The sequence below is a fragment of the Marmota monax genome, unplaced genomic scaffold (assembly GCF_021218885.2).
Source record: "Marmota monax isolate L192 unplaced genomic scaffold, Marmota_monax_Labrador192_F-V1.1 WCK01_AAM20220418_F8-fsc00001, whole genome shotgun sequence".
Taxonomy (NCBI): Eukaryota; Metazoa; Chordata; class Mammalia; order Rodentia; family Sciuridae; genus Marmota; species Marmota monax.
The window spans coordinates 44,146,898-44,167,332 of record NW_026693777.1 but is presented as its reverse complement, the minus strand read 5'-3'; the positions used below and the strand labels follow the sequence as shown (position 1 = coordinate 44,167,332).

At 47.6% G+C, this 20,435-nt stretch overlaps 1 protein-coding gene across 2 annotated transcripts in view; it reads left to right on the top strand.

Moving 5' to 3' along the window:
• Positions 1-203: 203 nt before the first annotated feature.
• Positions 204-20,435, top strand: part of Pla2g4e (phospholipase A2 group IVE) — a 36,095-nt gene continuing 15,863 nt past the window's right edge. The window contains exons 1-10 of one of the 2 annotated variants that reach the window (XM_058584710.1): positions 204-304; positions 6,609-6,681; positions 11,503-11,639; positions 13,342-13,473; positions 14,446-14,486; positions 16,611-16,653; positions 17,656-17,719; positions 18,632-18,759; positions 18,887-18,973; positions 19,366-19,403. In XM_058584710.1, the coding sequence (XP_058440693.1) occupies positions 209-304; positions 6,609-6,681; positions 11,503-11,639; positions 13,342-13,473; positions 14,446-14,486; positions 16,611-16,653; positions 17,656-17,719; positions 18,632-18,759; positions 18,887-18,973; positions 19,366-19,403 (839 nt within the window). In that variant the 5' untranslated portion in view covers positions 204-208. Of the gene's footprint in view, positions 305-6,608; positions 6,682-11,502; positions 11,640-13,341; positions 13,474-14,445; positions 14,487-16,610; positions 16,654-17,655; positions 17,720-18,631; positions 18,787-18,886; positions 18,974-19,365; positions 19,404-20,435 lie in introns of both variants that reach the window. The other variant, XM_058584709.1, reaches the window with a different exon arrangement.

Here is a 20,435-nt window from a genome sequence, read left to right as displayed (position 1 = left end):
TTCTGAGATCTAAAAACTGTGGTTTCTTTAGCACTGAGGGACCCAGGACCAGGCAGGCACCCTATCTGTCTATCCCCACCCCCCACCACCCTGCCTCTTAACCACTCCTCAGCCAATCCTAGCCACTGCCAAGAGGCATCTGGTGGGGTGGAGCTCTGAGTCAGAATATAAGTTCCTGATCATGCCATCCAGCTGGAGAGCCATCGAGATGCCACAGAGGCAGGTACCTGCCTGGGTCTCCCACTCTCTGCCAGACCCGTGCCAAGCAGAAGATGACAGGCACTTGGCCCCCTGTGCCTTAAAGGTGAGGGTGCAGTGCTAAGGGGCTGGGGCTGGAGGCTGAGGGCCAGGGAGGCATGGCCATGGAATGAGGGGCTGGGGCTGGGGGCTGAGAAGAGGAGACAAGCCCCAGGGAGGAGTAGAGGCCATTATACTCTTTAGAGACCTTGACTTAGAGCCTCTCTCTAGCCCCTGAAGGAAAAGGTTTGGCCCAGTTGGGCTTCTAGATGGATGGCCCAGGCAAGAGTATCCACAAGCCCTACAAGGCTACATGCAGTGGCTCGGGGCCATCCTCAGGGGCCAGGTCAGCACCAGGGTAGACAGTATTGCCAGGTAGAATCCACATTTGGCCTGTCCTGGTAGCAAGTGGATATTAACCCAGTGGACATCCTAAACTTTGCAGTGTGAGTGTGTGGTGTGGTGTCATTGTGGTAAGAGTTTGTGGCATCACCAGTCTGTTGCCGTCAGTCCATAAAGTTGCCCGCCTGGTTTACAGTCAGGGCTTCTGAGTCCAGCCAAATCCACAGTCTCCCAGAAAGACCTCTGGGCAAATGGATCAGGTTGCTAGCACCTGAGACCAACTCTGTACTGGATTTCCTGTCTAGGCAACAAGGAGATGACTTCAGTTTTCCAAGGTTACCACAGGCACCCCATGGGCAGGATTATTAGCTAACTCCTCAAAGCAGCAGCAGCTTCTTCACTCTCCCAAAGCCCCTCGCCCTGCCCACACTGAATCATTGAAGATGAATGATGCTCTGAAAAGGTTTTTGTTCCTTTGGGGTGGGAGATGGAGACTCTGTTCAGTCTCCAAGGAGCCCGAGGAGGGAAGCTCCATGCTGCATGGTGACTGGAGCTACTGCCCTGACCAGGATGGACATTCCCTCCAGGGGTGTGCCCAGAGTTCCCCAGAGGAGACATTTTCCCCAGAGGGGGCAAAACAGCCATCTGGCTTCTCTGGGGTGACCTCTAGTCTAAAATGTTGCTCAGACTGTCTACAATCTGTTCTGAGGTCCCAAAGGTACCCATCCTATTGGGGAGGGCCCATGTATCCTAGAAATTATCCCCAGGTTGGGCTGAGCTCTGGCCCAGTGTTACAGGGAAACAATGGCTACACCCAGCTCTCCAGGGAGGAGGAGGTGGCATCACCTGCCAAGCCTGCCCTGAGACATCCTAGGGAGGGTAGCTGTCTTCCCTTCTCCAGGCACCCAGACTGTATAGGATGGTCTGTGAGGAGATGCCTTGCCTGATGGGCCTCACACCCACCACATCTGAAACCTGGTGATCAGACCCTCCCTCATCCTCACCTCTACCTAGAAGACCATCTGTAACTAAATATTCTTTTGACTGATTTGTGGTAACAGCTGGACCCTTGGGTATAGAGAGAGCTCCAATTTAAGGCTGAGGTTTTATTCTAGCCTCTGCCAATCACTAGCCCAATATATGACCTGGCACAGGTTCTTGGCCAGTGTTGCTCGTGCATCGTGAGACCCAACCTCCAGGTAAATGGAAAGTGTACCAGAAAGGCAGATAGACGTGCACTTGGGTTCTGGGTCCTGGCTCTACCACCTGTAGACAGTGTGAGTCTGTGTGAGATATAATCTCTCTAACCTCAGGCTTTTCCTCCATGAAACAGGGATAATAACACCATCTTAGGAGGCTAGCTAGAGGGTTGGGCCTCCAGGGGAGGGTAATACATTTTGTTCTCCACCCCCACCAAAAGTCATATCTATAAAATTAGGGCGGGAAGGGGCTGTGTTGGAATGTAATAACCAATCCTGAGATTCAGCTCCTTTCCGTATGAGCTAGCAAGGTCCCCCGTCCTGACTAGGTCTCAAGGGGAAGTAGAGTCCTGGCAAGATCAACCCTAGAGGTCAAGACCAGGAATAAGGCTGGGGTTGGATGTATCTATAGTCTGAGAAGTGGGGTTCTCTCTCCCATGTGGCCTCCAGAAACTAAGGCCTGTCTTTCCTGGCACAGTGTACCAGTTCAAGTGGCTGAATACAACCTCTCTGCTGCTTGCTAAATAGTCCCTGCCTTGACCTACAAGCCCCTGGTGTTCCCTGATCCTCATCCCAGGGTCTTTCCCATGCCCCGTGTACTGAGGATTTTGTCCATCCCTAACCCAAAGCTGCAGCTCAGTAGCCTGGTGCCTGACCATGCTTATTATTAAAAAGTTTTACTTTCACCTTGATACCCAATTCTCTTTCTGGGATGGACTTATCCAAATCCCTAAAGTTTTACTACACCACAAATGACTCCATAACCTTGTTTTCCACTGGTTTCTGGTTTCTATCTGCATATTCATAGACACCAGGCTGTATTCTTTTGCATCTTACTACTATAGGTCAATTACTTCTGGGGCCATGAATTTTTGGTCACCTCAAACACCAATCCTGTTGAGTTGTTTTATCAGGAACAAACTATGTACATTCTTTTCAATCCAAGGTCATTTTACATAGGCCCAGTTCCTGGAATTCACTTGGACCCAGACTCAAGTCCCATAGTCCTTGCATACATACTACCATGGTCCCTCTGCAGTGTCTCTCAAACTCCTTGTAGGCTCTATCTGTAGCTGGCGAAAAGTAAGGGCACTTTTTGGAGTATTTTGAAATTGGGTCTCTCCTGAAAATTCCTGAACTAGAAGGTGTGGTCCGAGGGGCAAGGAGACCACTGAGGAGTCCTCTGTACCTACTAAAAAATGGTAACTTCTCTAAGGACTCTGATAGTTGTGATGTGCTCTAGATGTTCACCAAAAGGGAATGTTCATGGAACACGTCAATAGAAATGTTAGTTAAAACACAGCCAGTGGACGGACTTCCAAGTTTGGGGGTTATTTGGGGGCTTTGGGGAGGATTCATGGTAAATAGTAGTCTGTTAGAAAAATTGGTTCTGAGAGAAGAAGACCAAGGAGAGGAGATGAACACAAGCAGCATCTGCTTTATGATCACCAAGGACCACTTTCAGTAAGGTGAGAGTATAGCAGTGGTCCTGAACACAGCCTTGAGGGTTGGAGTTGTATTCGAAGTCGAAGTTCCTCTGATTCTAGCTCTATGTCAAAGGGCTTAGTCCCAGATTCTCCATCTGTAAAATGAGGCTAGTCAGAACTGCTCCACAGGGTGATTGTAAGGATTAGGCAAGATTGTCTATACAGAATAAGTGCACGGCATGTGGCATGTGGTAGACCCTCAACAGATGGCCACTCACATCGCTATTATTGTTGCAGAGTTAGAGTAGGACGAAATGGTTGACTTCATTGGCAGATAATAGGCAAGAATGTTTCCTAGAAGGCAGGAGACTTTGGGTGAGGTCCCTAGAGAAGCGGTAGATTCTCTTTCTCCCCTAGAACAGGCAAGGAGCCAGGTTGGGCCACCAGCAGCCCCTCCTGGCAGCAGGAGAAGGGCTGTTATGGTTGAAAGGGCTGTGGGCCTTGTGTTCAGAGTCCTGCAATGTCAAGGACTGACCCTGCTGGGGTGAGACCTTCGCAGCTTCCCACCGGGACTCCAGGTGCCCTCTGAAAAAGCAGCCGATGGGACCAGACTTGCCAGGACCACACTCCTGCTGCAAGTCAACTCCTGCCTCCTCACCAAGCCAGACCAGGACCCACTCTGCCCAGGAGGGAGTGAGAAATGAGGAGCCCACAGTACTCAGAGAGCTCATGTGTTTCCAGAACAAGAAGAGAGGCAGTGTGATTGAGTTTTGGCTCAAGTCAGGATGCTCATAACAGAAAGCTGATAGAGCAGGTTATTCTTCATGAATAGACAATATTTCAGAGTTAATTCACAAGAGGAATCCTTGGACTTATGTGTGACTGTCAATTTGACTTTTTGTTTTGAAGCAGCTGTTGGGGAGAGGCGAGGAGAGGAAGAGACCCTGAAATTACATGTCTACGTCAGGATCTAAATAACTTGGCTTTCCCAGAATCATCATTCTCTTGTTGCTGGTTAGAATTAAGCACCAGAGGTCTGGGGATGTGGCGCAGAGCAGAGCACTTGCTTAGCATGTGTAAGGCCCTGGGTTCAATCTCCAGCACTGAAACCTAAGAATTAAGCCCCAGAAAAGTTTGGAAGGACAGACAGCAAAGTAATACTGCTGATGGAAGGACAGACAGCAAAGTAATACTGCTGATTGTCTCTGAGTGGTATGACTATGGGAACTCTGCATGTGTGCGTATCGAGGAGTGCTGGGGACTGACCCATGGGCACTTTACCACTGAGCTACATCCCTAGCCCCTTTTATTTTTTAATTTAAGTCAGGGTCTCAGTAATTTGCCTAGGTTGGACTTGAATTTGCAATCCTCCTGCAAGTGGCCTCCTGAGTAGCTGGGATTATAGGTGTGCACTACCATACCTGGCTGGGAACACTTGTTTTCTTCAAACTTTGTTTTTCCCACAAACCTCAGTACTATTTAAGGAGAGAGAATTGCATCCTCTAAAACAGGCACAATGTGGTTCTAGCTGCACAGAAGAGTATATGCTGGGCGATAAGCCCTGGGTTCTATTACAGGGCCCTCTACAAGCAGACATTGGTAGGCTGGAGGAGTCAGGATTCAGGGGTGTTTGCTGTGGGCTCTGAAGTGGGGAGTAGGAGACACTGGTCTTAGCCTGGATAAAACTCTCAGGAAAATTCAAGTCTGAGGTTCAAGCAGGAAATGCATGCACTGCAAAGAACTGGGACCTGAGGGAACAAGCAGGAAGCTTCCTTGGTATGCTGGTTCAGAGCCGGGTGAGGAAGAAAACATCTCGCCTTAGCAGCCTCAGGCCTTGGGAGACCAGAAGAGTCTTCCCAAGTCCAGAAACGTGATGGACTGTGGGGAGGCTTCTGGAACCAAGAAGATCACAAGCCTTGGCAGCAGGAGCCTATGGCCCGCTTGACCTGCTCAAGCACCTGCTGTCCTTGCCCTTCACTCTCAGCCTCTCAGCCTCTAACGCAGGGCCTGACCCACAGTGGGTACTCAAAAATAATACCTGGAAGTCAAAGATTGAGAAAATGATTCGTTCTTGCAGAGAAACAATTGGAGGGGACACCCCAAGTGCAACAGAGGCAGGGAATTGTGTCAGTGAGAGCATGTGGCCCTGAGCTCTGGAAGCTCCCCATTACAGAAGCTTAATAAACACGGCTTTGAAACCTGGGGCAGGGAGTCATAGGCAGAGGAGGACTGAAGGGAGAGGACAACTGTGGTTTTGTAGGCAGAAAAAATGATTCAAGGACACTTTGCAGTTACAGGATAAAGAGAAACTAGTGAAGCTGGCAGAGGTGGTTTCAGGGCATCTAAGAAGCAGAAAGTAACAGAGCCTGAGGACAAAAGTGGACCTGGGGCTGTTGTGTCATTCACAGAGGGCAAAGACAGCTGGGGATGGAGGTGGGCAGGACTAGGGAGCCACACCCTTTGCCACCATTACTGGCTTATGGCTTGAGATGATGGCAGAACTCCCTGAAAATGATCAGGAAAAGAGAAGTGGAATAGGAGACACATCAACTCCAAATGAGCAGGGCTCAGGGTGTGTCTACACTCCCAGCCATTGGTCTGAAGCAGGCCCCTGGGGTTAGTGATACCTACAGAGGCATCTGGCAGACATCTGTCATCAAATCAAGGATTACTTGAACTTTTGCCATATCAAAGACAGTTTTGCCATAACAAAATCAGCCAAAACACAAGTGTTAATGGTAAGACACGGCAAAGAAGAAAGAGACAGTTATTTACTGGGAGGAAGAGATACAATGACCAGAAAGATTTGTGGGAAGATGCTCTGAGTGGTGGTGGGGGGCTGAGGGGAAAGGGAGATGCAAATACTCTGGACTAGAGTGAAGCATCAGGATGGTGGTGGGCACCTAGCCTGGGGATTCCCAGGAGGTGTCTGGAAGTGGCCAGTCTATCATCCCTCCCAGTTACACCGTGCATCCTCCTAACTAAGCTTTGTCCTAAGCAAGGGAAATTTTTCTCTGTGTGGGGTGGGAATAAGAAGTTATTCAATGAAGGAGCATGGAAACACATCAGGACTTCCTTGCTATACTGTTCCTTGTGTGTTTGGGGCCAGAATATTCGTTCATTCATTCACCCATCTAACAAACATTTATTGAGCACCTTCGATATATCAACATATTGCAAGTACTGGAGCCACAAAGATGAAAACCCAGACAGGGTTCTAGGATCTAGGAGCTTTCAGAACCTGAGAAAAGACAGATACTAATCAAACATCGACAAAACAGCATGGAGGCTATTGTAATGCAAGTGGGCTGGGGGACAGGAAGGCATGGTGGGAAAGTCACCCAGGGGCACTGGACATGGGGTGATGCTTGAATAATGAGGCCACTGTCCTCTCAATCTGTAGGACGGGCTGTCTCCATGCCACCTGTTGACAGTGAGGGTCATCCGGATGAAAAATGTCCGGCGGGCTGATTTGGGTGAGTATCCTTCTCTCCCCCACTACTTCTCTGCTTGTGGGACTGTTCTGGATATGATCTAACTTACCAGGGATGGTAGTGTTTCCTGGAAGCTTCACTTCCCCTTCATCCTGGTTCTTACTGCATCCCAGGCCATGAGCTCCCAGGGAGTCCTCTGTCTCAGGAAGATACAAAGGCATCTGAGAGGGCAGGATACTTCCTGCACCCATTTTGGGGGGGGGGGGGCTTTCCAGGAGACCAGCCCCTTCCCATGTTGCTCTCACCTTGTCTCATCCAGAGAGGAAGCTTGCCCCACACACTCACCCTAGGAGAGAAAGCTCTGAGACTGGAAGCGTCATGAAAGGGCCTAGATGTAAGCATCCAGAGACGTAGGAGCCTGGCAGGTGGAGAGGCTGCCCTGAGGGAGGGTCCTGTTTCCTGAGCATCTGCCAGGATGCCCATACACCATTGGATCCTCCCAACAACCTGAGTAGTAGTCCTGGGATGCCATTTTGCCAGTGAGAATTAATGATAGCTTAAGGTAGAAATGGCATTTGGTCCTAGGGCTGGAGAGCTGGGGAGGAAATGAGAGGGAGGCTGGAGGCCCAGAAGCCAGGCAGAAGAAGTGATGAGGTGCCTGAGTTTTGCAGAAGAGATTGCATGACTCCCTGAGAGATCATATGCAGATGATGCTGGAGTACAGGTAGGAGAGGTTGAGAACCTGAAATGCAGGGATGTGGGTGGAGGAGGGAGGAGGGAGACACCTGCAGCCCCAGAGATAGCAAAGAGGATTCAGACTAAGCCTCTGGAGGGTGCAGTGTCAGCAGGAGCAGTTCCAGCTAGGCTCAAGCGTAGGCCCGAGTCTGCCAAGTGGCCTGCCAGAAGGCCAGGGACCTCTCCTAGGGCTTCTTGGGGCTTTCCCAGCCCACCAGTGGGTAATCTATGGAGCCAGAAAGTGTCCCCTGGCCCATGCCATTAAAGTGGATCGTTCACTTACTTTACTCCTTCTTGGGCAGAGGTCACCCTCCCTCAGGGATAGCCCCATTTCCACATACCCACAGCAGTGACTTGCCTTCCTGTGGCTTCTCCTGAGGTGTGTCTGTCCCAGCCCCTCCAGTCACCCTGGCTGCACAGTCTCATTCTGCATGCCTGCACCTGTGTGCTAGACCTTCCCATTCCCAGGGCCCTATTTTCTGTCTTATCCCAGTGGGGCAGGCTGTGGTTCGGTTCTGCCAGCCTCCTCTTCCCCTTTTTCACACACCCCTCTGGCACACAGGCTGCCTTTGGAGGTCTTCTTTGGGATCCCCTTTGTTGTTTATATTATCCTAAGGAACTGGAGGGCATATGTGGTATCTGAGTACCCAGCCTAGGCCTGTCAGGTCTGTATTCTATGGTTGTTATGACTGAACCATGTCACTACCTTTCTCTGGTTAGGTTGGAGACTATCCCAATGACTTTCAAGTCCTAAGTCACTCTTGCTTGAAATTGTTCCCTTCTAGCTTTCATCGAAAATGAACAGCTCTCTGATTTAGGCCTCTAACCATGTTTGCCATGTTTCCCAAGATTCCAGAAAGGGTAATGGCTGGGAATACACACAGCTTCAGAGACCTGGAAGAGCACTGGGACTGGGAGACAGCCAGGCCTAGAAACTTCCCCGCCATCAGGAGTTTTTATTCCTCTTGGGAAAGCAAATTAAAACCCAAATCAGCACTCCAAGGGCCATCGGGTAGATGTCTCCAAAGGTCCTGGGGAGACAATGTTCTGAACGTCTGTGAAGATAACTGAGTCACCTCTGCCACCCACAAGCCAGGAAAGGAGACAAGTCATTCATATGACCAAGCCCTCTATCACCCCACCTGAAGCAAGAATTGGAATCTGCCTTTGCCTGGGAAGTCCCCTGAAGTCCCTGAAATTCTCAGATTGCATCACCACTGCTTTACCATTCCTTTTGGCCAACACAATTGCCACTGTCCTTAGAGTCAGCTAATGGTGCCTGCCCAATTGTCACCCGCGCCCAGCTGATCTTCCCCTCCATCACCCTCTCTCCAGGATTACCTTATCCTCACACTGTACTCTCTTTATTTCCAACCATTGGTATATTTGGCAGGAGAAAAAACTTTCTGCAAAAGAACCAAAAACCAAATTAATGTTTAAAGGGTGGATATCTGATCAATCTATTCTCTTCAAGGAGTATTTTTGTCTTAACTAGAGATTTAAGCCTTAGGCCAAAATACTGAGATTTTATTTAATGGATTTAAGGGGATAATTTTAGGAATGGACTCAACTGTAGGCATAAGAAGGAAGCAACTGTAGAGGGAGGAAGGCCCTCAAGTCATGAATGCTCAGCAGACCAGGTACAGCACTGGTCAGTCACTGCCTGCTGGCTCCCACCATACAGGAAGCAGACCTGAAGATTATTTCCAGGCCCAAGAGGAAGGGCCAATGTCTAGGAAAAGCCAGAGGGGCCCAAGAGGGCCAAGCAGGTCCCTGGTGAGTCTCCCTATGGGCAGAGCAATTAGACATGTTGACCTGCTTACCTGGATCTGCAGTGACTCAGCACAGAATTTCTCAGATACTGATACAACAGGAAGTTGAGCTGTTTCATTCATTCATTTATTCTAGCCTTATTCCAAAGGGTGGAGACACACAACCTCCCAGCCCTCATGGAACTCACAATGTGATGGAGACAAATGAGTGGATCTGCTGTCACAGCACCGTGTCGCGATGCTCTGCCAGAAGAGGAACAGACTTGGATGCTCAGGGAAGGTTTCCAGAGGAGGTTCCTTCTGAAACCTGAAGCAGCTAGCAAGGAGAAGGCTGGGTGAAAGTAGAAGAGAAGGGTGTTCCAGGAAGAAGCAAGGTCATTTGCAAAGGCTGGAAGATGACACAGAACCATACATTTAGATACTTAAAAGTGATTGAGTTTGGCTGAAGCCTAGAGTATGAAAGTGCGTGTGTGCACAGACAGGTCTGGGATGTTAGGGTGGAAACATGAGGCCGAGGCTGGGGAAATGAACAAGGAAGTGGAGCTTCTTCCTGAGGACAAATAGGAGCCATTAAAAAAACTTAACTGGGGAGTGGCTTGGTCATATTTAAGAAGCTTCTTCTGACTTCTCTTGGAAGAAAATATTAGCATAGGATATGTCTGGAAATAGGGAGCCCAGTTGGAAAGTGGCCCCAAAAACAATGGTGGCCTGCACCAAGACAGTGGCAGTGCAGATGAGGGGAAGGGTAGAGCTTGATAGATGTGAAGAGTTAAATGGATTTAGCGTGAGAGTTGAGGAGCACACTTGGTTTCTGGCTGGGGTACCTGAGTTGATGATGAGAGGAACAGGTTGGCCATGGGGTGACTGGAATGATGAGGTCACCATTTTCTTCTGATTCTGTTGGGGGTTTGGTCATTCTTTCTGCCTGAATTAAAGGATTATGATGACATCTAGAGGAGAGTATCATCTCACCTTTATTCAATTGAAGGATGGCTGTGAATTCCTATTCACTGACCAGTGAGCTCTCAAGATGAACCAGACATCAGGAGTAAATCAGAAGCCAGGAATGCTTGTGATGCAAAATGTGGCTACTGACACTGATAAAGCTTTCAAATATAGTGATAATGTGGGACCAAATCAGCCCCGAGAGACAGCACCGATCCTGCTCTCATTAGCAATTAATAACAATATCGTGGGGCTGGGGATGTGGCTCAAGCAGTAGCACGCTCGCCTGGCATGTGTGCGGTCCAGGTTCAGTCCTCAACACCACATACAAACAAAGATGTTGTGTCTGCCGAAAACTAAAAAATAAATATTAATTAAAAAAATATATATATTAAAAAAAAAATAACAATATCATGAACTAGTTTGGATTAGTTCTACCACATAGGACTCCCATAGTAACCAGCTTTACCATCCAGAGGCCTCCTGACACTGGAAACTGATTGGCTTTCACCATTTTCTATGTATCTGGTGTGTTCCCTGAGACTTGTCAGGTGAATGACAAAAGCAATCACAACACTCTTCCTCCCTTCTCCCAGACAAATGGAGCAAGGGAAGCAGGCTAGGCTGCTATTCTTTGATCTATCCCTTCTACTACTCCAACCAGAAGATATAGAAGGCCTTCTTCCATTTTGAAGGCCTATTGGAGCGAGTCAAAGCCTTTTTCTCTTCTCCAGGGCTATCTAGAGAATTAAAAAAAAATAGAGACTGAGAAGAAGAAAAAAAAGTACTTGTCCACAAATAAGAAGGCTTTTTGGGTCATAAACCTTATGCTGGGAGACTAGGTTAAGTATGAAGAGCCTGACTAGGTGCAGTTGAGGTATTAAGCCATATGGAAATGATGGTCCTGGCTCCAAAATCCTGCTGAATAGCTCATTCTGACCAAGTCCACCAGGGCTCCTGTTGGCCAACTTCTCATCTTACCTTTTCTCCCCAGGTCAGAGAAAAGCTCAGCTCTACTTTGGTTTTCCTTGTGCTAAGGCAAAAAGGAAACCAGACATTTGGGGGATTGATCTTCCAGATTTTTCCCTGACAGAGGGAAAATTGTGCAGCCATAACTTGTCTCAAACCAACAAACATTTGCTCAGAGACTAGGTGCTTCTGCCTCAGGCCATCTGTGTCCATGTGAATGGTCAATGGGACCTGGCCTCCTCTGTAAGACCTATAGCCTGCAGTCTATGACCTTCTTTGGGTTCTAGGACAACTGTCTCTGGAGAGTTAGACCCTGAGTCAGGAGAGAACCTGAAGCTGAGAGGAGACCTTGCTCCAAAAGAGACTTGACTCCACAATCTCACCTCTCTGAACTTGGGTTGGTTTCTCTCCCTTCTCTCCCACCCTTGTTTTTGTTGGACAGTGAGCCAGACAGACTGCTTTGTAAGCCTCTGGCTGCCTACCGCCTCTCAGGAAAAGCTGAGGACGAGGACCATATCCAACTGCCCAAACCCAGAGTGGAATGAAACCTTCAACTTCCAGATCCAGACCCAAGTGAAGGTGAGATATGGAGGACTGACTGTACCTTCTGCCCTGCCTGCATTTTTGTCCTATCTGTCCTCCTCTTTTCTTACATGTCCTTCTTAAGCATTTTTATTTCTACCTATTCTTGTCCTTCTCCACTCACCCACTAACTACTTCCTTCTGCCTACCTCACATTTCCCTCTCTCTTAGTCTATTTATCCTTCTACCTTTTTCTGGTCTCTCTTGTCCTTCTATCTAAATATTGCTGATACTAAGTGTCTCTCGCTCCGAAACAGATTGCCTTTCCAAGACCTTCCAGAACGTGCTGGAAGCAGGAGAATTCACAGAAGGAAAGAGCCATTCTATTAAATAGGTCAAGGCTAATCCAGTCAAAGCATTTTTCTCTCTCTTAAATCCTTTTCTGATTGCTTTACTATTTCTATTTCCTTTGGTAGGTATTCCTTTATTTGTTGAGTTTTTTTTTTCATAGTGGTGGTCTTCAGATATGTGGTGACTGTAAGTCAAGTTCACATCTCCTGTAGAATCCTCCCTTGAGCTCTCCAAGTTGTGACAGGCTTAACAGAGAGTTCTAAAGACAAATTTGACCTCATCATAGAGGCATCAGCCCCAGTCTTGAGGTAGCTCCAGATTATTACTTGCACTTTTCAAAGATGTTTCTCCATTTCTAGTTCACAAGGAGTTCTTTTGATTTTCAGGAAGATCTTTTTTAAATTTTTTTTTTTTAGTTGTAGGTGGACACAGTATCTTTATTTATTTCTATGTGGTGCTGAGGATCGAACTCAGTGCCTCACACATGCGAGGCAAGTACTCTATCACTGAGCTACAACTCCAGCCCTTCAGGAAGTTCTTTATAGTCATTATTTTGAAAATATTTTTCTATCATATATATTATTATGGTGAGGGAAGAGGATTTCCACGTGGGCTTAGTTTGCATCTTAAAATCAGAAGTTAGGCTTCCTTTGATTTAAGGAGTATGGGGCTGGGGTTGGTTCTGAATATGCTTATTTTTCTAGTAATTGCAAGGTCAACATATCTCATCTAGTTGAGAATCCCCAGAATCAACTTATGTCTACCAGATAGGAACATAAACTCAGTCCACATCTCACAGGATGCTAGGAACAAGATCCTAGTCACTCAGAGACTAGTTAGGTCCCCTGAAACCATTAAGTTCAGTTGCTTGACAGGGTAGCTGCTTGACTCTTAACCTGCTGCTTTGGGACCATCCATGGGCTGATGTGCCAAAGAATGGAGTTCATGAATCTCATTCCAACTCTGCCAATCATCAGAACCCCTATAATTCTTGTTCCACCACTCCTCTAAGTGTTAAAATGTTACTTTCCTAGTATGACTTTTCTAGCACAGAAGGGGCTATCTTTGCTCCCAGGGCTCAATGCTTGGGAGCATTCTCTATCTTGGCAGAGATCTTGCTTGCTCTGCTCCCTCCACTCTTCCTAGCTTTCTGCTAAGCTTGTACAAGGGCAAAATTATCAAGGAGTCAGAGCAGAAAAGTAGCAAGGCTTCAGAGTTGGAAAGCAGTTAATAGATATTTTCCTTCCTTAATTCATTTTCTTCCAATGTCTCTCACACCTGAAAAGGGACCTGTGTGTGTCCTCCTTCCCTCAGACCTACTTCCATGCTAGGAATGAGGTCAGGCTTCTTGTCCTGGGAGTGGGTCAATGCAAACAGGGTGACCAGACTTGCACCCTCTCTTTTCTAGAATGTGCTAGAGCTGAGCGTCTGTGATGAAGATACAGTGACACCAGATGACCATCTCTTGACAGTTCTCTATGACCTTGCCAAGCTCTGCTTCCGCAAGAAAACCCATGTGAAGTTCCCACTCAACCCGGAGGTGGGTACATGGGCCCAGGCCCTCAGCTCCTGCCTGGGGAAGCTATTTATTCCCATGATGCCATTGCATTGGCTCCACAGCCAAGTCAGGAGAAGAGGGCACTTTGGTTCAAATCTCAGCACTATCACTTACTAGTCATGTGGTTGTGTGAAAATCAGTTAACTCCTCTGTGTTTCTATTTCCTCATGTATAAAATTATTGTGCAGGGTTGTTGTAAGACTTCAACCAAAAAACATAATCAAGACACCTAGCAGTCAGTGTTTATGTTACAAAATGAAGATACAAGTGTTTCCCTCTACCTTTTTCTTGCATTAGAAACCTCTTTCTGGAATGTCAAAGGGACAAGAGTACAGGTGAGGGAGAGTAAAGGAGGACAAATCTGAAAATCAGAGAAGGTCAGAGCTGGAGAGAACCAGGTTGTTCTAGATTCAGTTACTCAGCAAATGCCTCAGTGCCTACTGAGGGCCAAGCTCTGTGCCAGTCCCTGGGTACGCATCAGGGAGCACGCATCCGTGTCCCCAGCCTGTGTGCATTCCCGTGGGGGAAACTGAGGTCCAATGAGGTCATGACTTGCCTCAAGTTACACGAGAAGCATGAAGGAATAGGTGAGGGAAGGGCCTCCCTGTCAGAGTTGGGCTTTCCAGAGGTGCTATTTCAGGGTTCCCTCACCCCAGCCCCAAGCCTCCCTGTGAAGGCTGGAGAGCAGTGGGAGCTGGGGGTAGAAATGAAAAGGAGATGTTCTGCGGCATGAGGGTCCATTCCATACCCTGAGCCTCTCATGGGTTGTCATTCAAAGACTTGGTGTCAGAGAAAGTTAGAAGGGTCAACGAGCTGGGAGCAGCTGCCCTCCCTCCATGGTGGCAGGGCAGTGTGTGGGGAGAACAGGGCAGGTCTGCAGGGGCCAGCAGAGGGTCCTAGCCAGCAGAGATGTGCAGACACAGTTCACACCTGCCTTCCTCCCTCCCCCACCAGGGCATGGAAGAGCTGGAGGTGGAGTTCCTGCTGGCAGAGAGGTGAGTAGACCCCTGTCCCCCATCCCAACCCACAGAATCAACCAAGGTCCTGACCTTCAAGTGTTTTTCAGAGCTGGGTCTGCCTTTTTGCCACCTTCCCTCTTCCAGTCTCACTCCTGGCCCTCACCTGGGTCTCCTCAGTAAGCCTCAGGTCCCTTGGTGCAGGTGCCTGGGCCCTGGCCCTCCTCCAGTGTCACTGATGTCCGAATTGCTTGAAAGAGTCTCCGCCTCAATCCCCCACATTCCTGAGGGTGCCTTCTAGGAAGAATTCCTGGATTCTTCCTGGACTTCAAGGACCATATATGAGGTCCTGAGAAAGGGGTCAGGACCAAGGGGTCTCCTCCTTGACCCAGACTATTAGAACAAACACCCCCAAACCCTGGCCTTAAAGTTAAGGCTGTCCCCCTCAGAGCCAACCTTGGAACCAAGTCAGGCAGGAGGCTCAGGTCTGACATGTAGGATTATGTCTAGTCATTTTCAGTTAGGGAAATGATCCAGGACCCTGGAGGTATGTCCATGCTGGGGCCATATAGGGCTGGAGTTTAGGAAGGAGAAGAGGACAAAGGAAAAGAGGAAGGCAGAGAGCAGGGGCCATAGCCCAGAGAGGACAAAGCCCCAACCCAGGAGAACAGTGTTCCTTGTGATGGTGTAACCCACTCCTACCCTCTCCTGACCCTAGATGGCCTGATCCTTTATTCTTGTGATCAGCCTGAGGACAAAAAGAGGATGAGAGAGATGAGATGGGATAAGAGGGCTTGTCAAGTCCCCCTCTCAAAGAATCCTCTGCCTAGGGGACCTTGGAACTGAGGGACTTTATTTCCCATCGACAGATGACTGCCAAACTAAAATCAGCTTTATTTCACACTGAAGAAAATCTAATTTTTCTCCTCCAGTTCTTGGTGTGACAGCACTTTTGGGGGTAGGAATCTTCGGCAGAACTGAAAGGTGACTTTCAAAATGAAATATGTTAAGAGTTGGACTGAAGACACAGTCATCTGGTTCTGCCCACATCTTGCGTGGCGAGTGAGTGGGTAACTGTTGAAAATGTGGGCTGGCTGCAAAATAAAGGCTAGAAAACTAATGTATTAAAAAATAAAGTCAGGGGCTGGGATTGTAGCTCAGTGGTAGAGTGCTTGCCTAGCATGCATGAGGCACTAGGTTCGGTCCCCAGCACCACAGAAACAAATAAGCAAAATAAAGGTATTATGTCCATCTACAACTAAAAAAAAAAATTTTTTTTAAAAAGACAAAAGGCAAGATATGTGTGTGTATGTGTGTGTGTGTGTGTGTGTATGTATTTTTTTCTCCAAAGCAGAGGTGTGATGGATTGAGCAGACTAGATGGGTCTGACTCTAACAAAGAAAAAAATCATGCTTGCTTTATTTATAGAAGTACAGACCAAAAGGGGATGAATAGAGAGTTCCTTCAGGGGGAACAGGATAAGAGTGGGGATAAACAGGTTGTTTGTGCTTGGCAGGTTACACCCTCTGGACAGCAAGCATGATCTGGGCTTTCTCAAACCAGGGGATTTCACCCAGGAGTTCTCAGAAAAGCAGCTTCCCTGCCTTAATGGCTCAAACAATTTGTTGGCTTCATATATGGCTTCCAAAAATTTGGGGCTTAATTTTGCCAAGGGAGGCTGTGGACTCCAATAGGCTAAATGCGGCCTTGGAAGCTTATATTATCAACTTCATAAAACAAGGACATTTTAATATTTACTAAGCTTCTGGCTGGCTGGGTCAGCCCCTGTCTGTTAAATGCCTACATTAAAGCACAAAATGGAGAATAATTTTTGTTACCAAAATTGTTTCCATCTTCTCTAGTTGGTAGCTGCAACTATATCTTGCAAACTATAAATCCTATAGCTCCACGCAGTCACATCTGGTTGGACATAAAGAACAGTTCTACTCTTTCTAACCTATAAATCTGTATTTTTTCCTGGACAGTCTATGTAAAATATCTGCCAGTTTCCTCCCTGACATCCCATAGATCTAAGGTTTCTTAAATAAATATTTGGAATGAGAATCAAGGAGGCTCTGCTATTGATCCTACTTATATTCTCGTCAGCTTCATGAGAAATCAGGAAGGAAGGAAATGACCAGGCGTTCTCATTTTGTTTTTCAGCCTTTCTCCACCTGAGACCCTCATCACCAATGGCGTGCTAGTGGTAATTGTCCTTCAGAGTTCCTATAGCTCTAGAGACCATATCTGGCTACTGCTCTCCGGGTAGAGGACTGAGGCCAGCTTTGGTCTTTGTCCCATCCTGAGCCCTGGAGGGGTCAGACTAAATGAGCCAGCCAAATGGGGTACAGGGAGGGGTGGGATTTGTTTGGGCTCCTGCATCCAGAGAGGAGTAGCTGGGGTATCACCTTGGCCCTTCATCTTACATCTCAAAGAGAAAACCCTAATTGGGATCTCCCCCAAAAGAGAGCCCAGTAAAGGCAGCCTCCTTCCAGATTCAGTCCTGTCCTTTCCCCCACCATCCCCAAACCTCTGCAAGTATAATCTCAATATCAATTTTTTTTCATAATTTGGCTGCTTGTACAAATGTTTTAATTAAATGTATCCAATACCCCCAGGGTTCAAGAAGACTTCTCCCTCAAAAAAGAGAGTCTTTGGGAATTTTTAGTAAAAAGAATTCAGTCTGACTCTACTTCTTACAAAAGCTGATTCATTTGAAGTTCTCACTTTCAAAGCCCGGAGCTAAACATTGCCTCAGATGAGACACTGACCTGCCCTCAGAACATGGCCCCTAGTAAACTGTGACCAAGCATCCTAGAGTTTTAGGACAACTTCATTTCAAATATCTTCAGTGAGAAGGCTTGACTTGACTGGTTCAAAAATGTGGGTAGCATCTGGTTGCAGTGGTTCATGCCTGTGATTGTAGCAACTCAGGTGTCTGAGACAGGAGGATGGCAAGTTCCAGGCCAGCCTCAGCAACTAAGCAAGATTCTATCTCAAAATAAAAAATACAGATTGATGGGGATATGGCTCAGGACCACTAAAAAAAAAAAAAAATGTGGTCAGCACACCCAGCATTCCCAGTGAGAGCCTGAGGTCAACCAATACAACTTTTATCCTCTTGGTCTTTATCTCCTTCTTTCTACCTGAGAGAGCCAGGAGGTGGCTTGTGCTCAGAGTCCCAGTGACTTTCTTTGCTTTGTTTCAGTGTCGGCAAGTCTCCTGCCTGGAGGTTCATGCAGAATCTAGGAGGAGGAGGAAGAGTAAGAAAAGTGAGTGTTTCAGCTGCCCTGCCTGCTGGGGGGAGAAGGAGGGCTGCTTTTAAGCCTGGTCAACGACAACTGGCCTGGTTTAGGGTTCCCCTGAGTTTGAGCCAGTTTGGCCAACACACCTCAAAATCATTTCAACCTCACCCTCAAAGCCATGAACCTCTACCTTCTGCAGCCTGCTCTATAAAGGGTGCCCCCATCATCCTGGGAGTCCCCAGACCTGCCAAATGTCCTGGGCCTGAGTCACAGTGCTGCCTTCTGTGTCTAGGTCTGTACAGTGACCAGCACCTGGGGTGGGCAGCCATTGACAACTCTCAGGGCTCCTCTAGCTGTACCGCCTCTTTTAGCCAAGTCATAGTTCACAGCATTTTATAGCTGCAAGGGATCTGAGGGATCCACCAGTATGGTTCTCCATCCCACCCCCATCCTGCCCTTGCAAGTCTTCCATCCTGTCCCAGAAGACAGCAGCCCACAGATGGAGAGAGAGAGAGAGAGAGAGAGAGAGAGAGAGAGAGAGAGAGAGAGAGAGAGAGAGATGCATGGGGGGTGGGGGTAGTGGTAGTGAGCCTCTGCACCCAAGCGACAATGTGGTGAGGGCCTGCATTCTCAGCAGTGGGCTGGTGTCACTGGGAGATCTTCTGGCAAAGCAGAAACAAAGCGTACTAGTCCTAAGGACTCTCTCCGCACCTCGAAGGGTTTTCTGGAGGCTACATTAGTCATCATCACTCAAGAGCCTTTTTAAAATGCAATTCCAGCTCCTGCTCCACCGACAGAATGGAGCATTCCAGATAATGCCCCAGAGGCATTATAACCAGTTTCCTGGGCATCTCTATAGGCTTTTGGATGGGTCAAGAGGAGGGTGATAGGAAGCTTCCCTCATAAGGGTCTCACCTCTGTCCTCTCTCCTGGTGAAAGGCCTCCTGGTGAAGGTGACGGAATCCTTCGAGAACACCCAGCGCATTTCGTCCTGCCAGGAGCCTAACTGCCCAAACCCTGCCTGCTTTCACTACCCCAAGTATTTCCAGCCCCAGTTGCACGTGGAGGTGCCCAAGAGTCACTGGAATTGTGGGGTATAAGGCAGCCCCAATGGGGGTGAGGGAGGAGCCTGGGGCAGGTGGGGGATGCCAGAGGAGCCCCTGCCCACCTCACAGAGCCTGTCTATCCTTCCAGCTTTGCTGCTGCTGCACACACAAGAATGGCCCTGTCTGCCAGCCCCTTGATTGCTTTTCCGATGGCCAGGCGGTGACCCTGCCTTTGGTGAGGGCTTAGATCTGGGAAGGAGCCCCTGGATGGCTCAGCCTGGAGCTCCTGTGGCAGGGAAATGGAGAGATCCTAGGGCACAGTGGGGGAAGGTGGCGTGTGGGGTCTCAGAGGAGTCTTATGGAGTGTTGATAAGCTACAGTGGGAGCCAGAGAACGTGTGAAGTTGGTGGGGAGGATCATGTCCAAAAGAGGGGAGTGAGGACAGAATGCACATACACATGAATGCACATACACACTGTGTGTACCTGTGTATATGTGCATTCATGTCACATGCATGCAGGCTGAGTCAAACCAAGGGATGGGCAATGTGAGGCTCCTTCTCTTTGGTCGGGATCACTGGGCTCCGCATCATCTTCCCTGACAAGCTTTTCATCTTTTGCTCCTCAGGGCGAGAACTGTGAATTACACATGAAGTCCACACCTTGGTAGAGTACCCTCTTTCTGTTCTTCCCTCTAACTTATTCATAATAGTAGGTATAGGATGCTATTTCATTTGCATTTCCCTGAAAGCTAATAATATTGAACATCTTTTATGGGTTTATTATCTCTTCTTTGGAGACCCATCTATTCTAATCTTTTATCCACTTTTTAGGGGGACTATTTGTCTTGTTATTGTTAAGTTGTGAAAGTTCTTTGAATATTCTGTGGGTTATCTTTTCACATTCTTTTTTTCTTTTGTGGTAATGAAGATTGAACTCAGGGCTTTGTATATGCTAGGTAAGCACTCTACTACTATATCCCTATATAGTATATGAGCTATATCCCTAGCCACCACCCTCCCCGCCCGCCCCCCCCCCCATACCTTTTAATTTTTATTTTGAGAAGGAGTCTCACTGAGTTGCCAAGGATAACCTTGAACTTGTAATCCTCCTGTCTCAGCCTCCTGAGTAGCTGGGATTACAGGCATACACCATCATGCCTAACTCTTTTCACAATCTTGATGATGTCTTTGAAAAACAATGTTGTTAATTTTTTTAAGCATAGATTTTTTAAAACCTTTATTTTATTTATTATTTTTTATGTGGTACTGAGGATCAAACCCAGTGCCTCATGCATGCTAGGCAAGCACCTCTGAGCCACAACCCCAGCCCAATGTTGTGAATTTTGATGAAGTCATTTATTTTCTCTTTTGTTTCTTGTGTCTTTGATGTCGTATATAAGAATTGTTACCTAATCAAGGTCACAAGGATTTACTTCTGTTTTCTTTTAAGACTTTTAAGACTTTCATAGTTTTAGTTCTCATATCTAGGTCTATGCTCTATTTTTAGTTAATTTTTGAATATAGAGTAAGGGAGTCCAATTCCATTCTTTTGTATGCAAGTATCCAGTTGTCCCAGCACCATTTGTTGAAAATATTATCTTTCCCCCACTGAATTGCCTTGTCAACCTTGTTGAAAATCAAGTGACCAGCTGGTCACAGTAGTTCATGCCTATAATCCCAGCTACTCAGGAGGTTG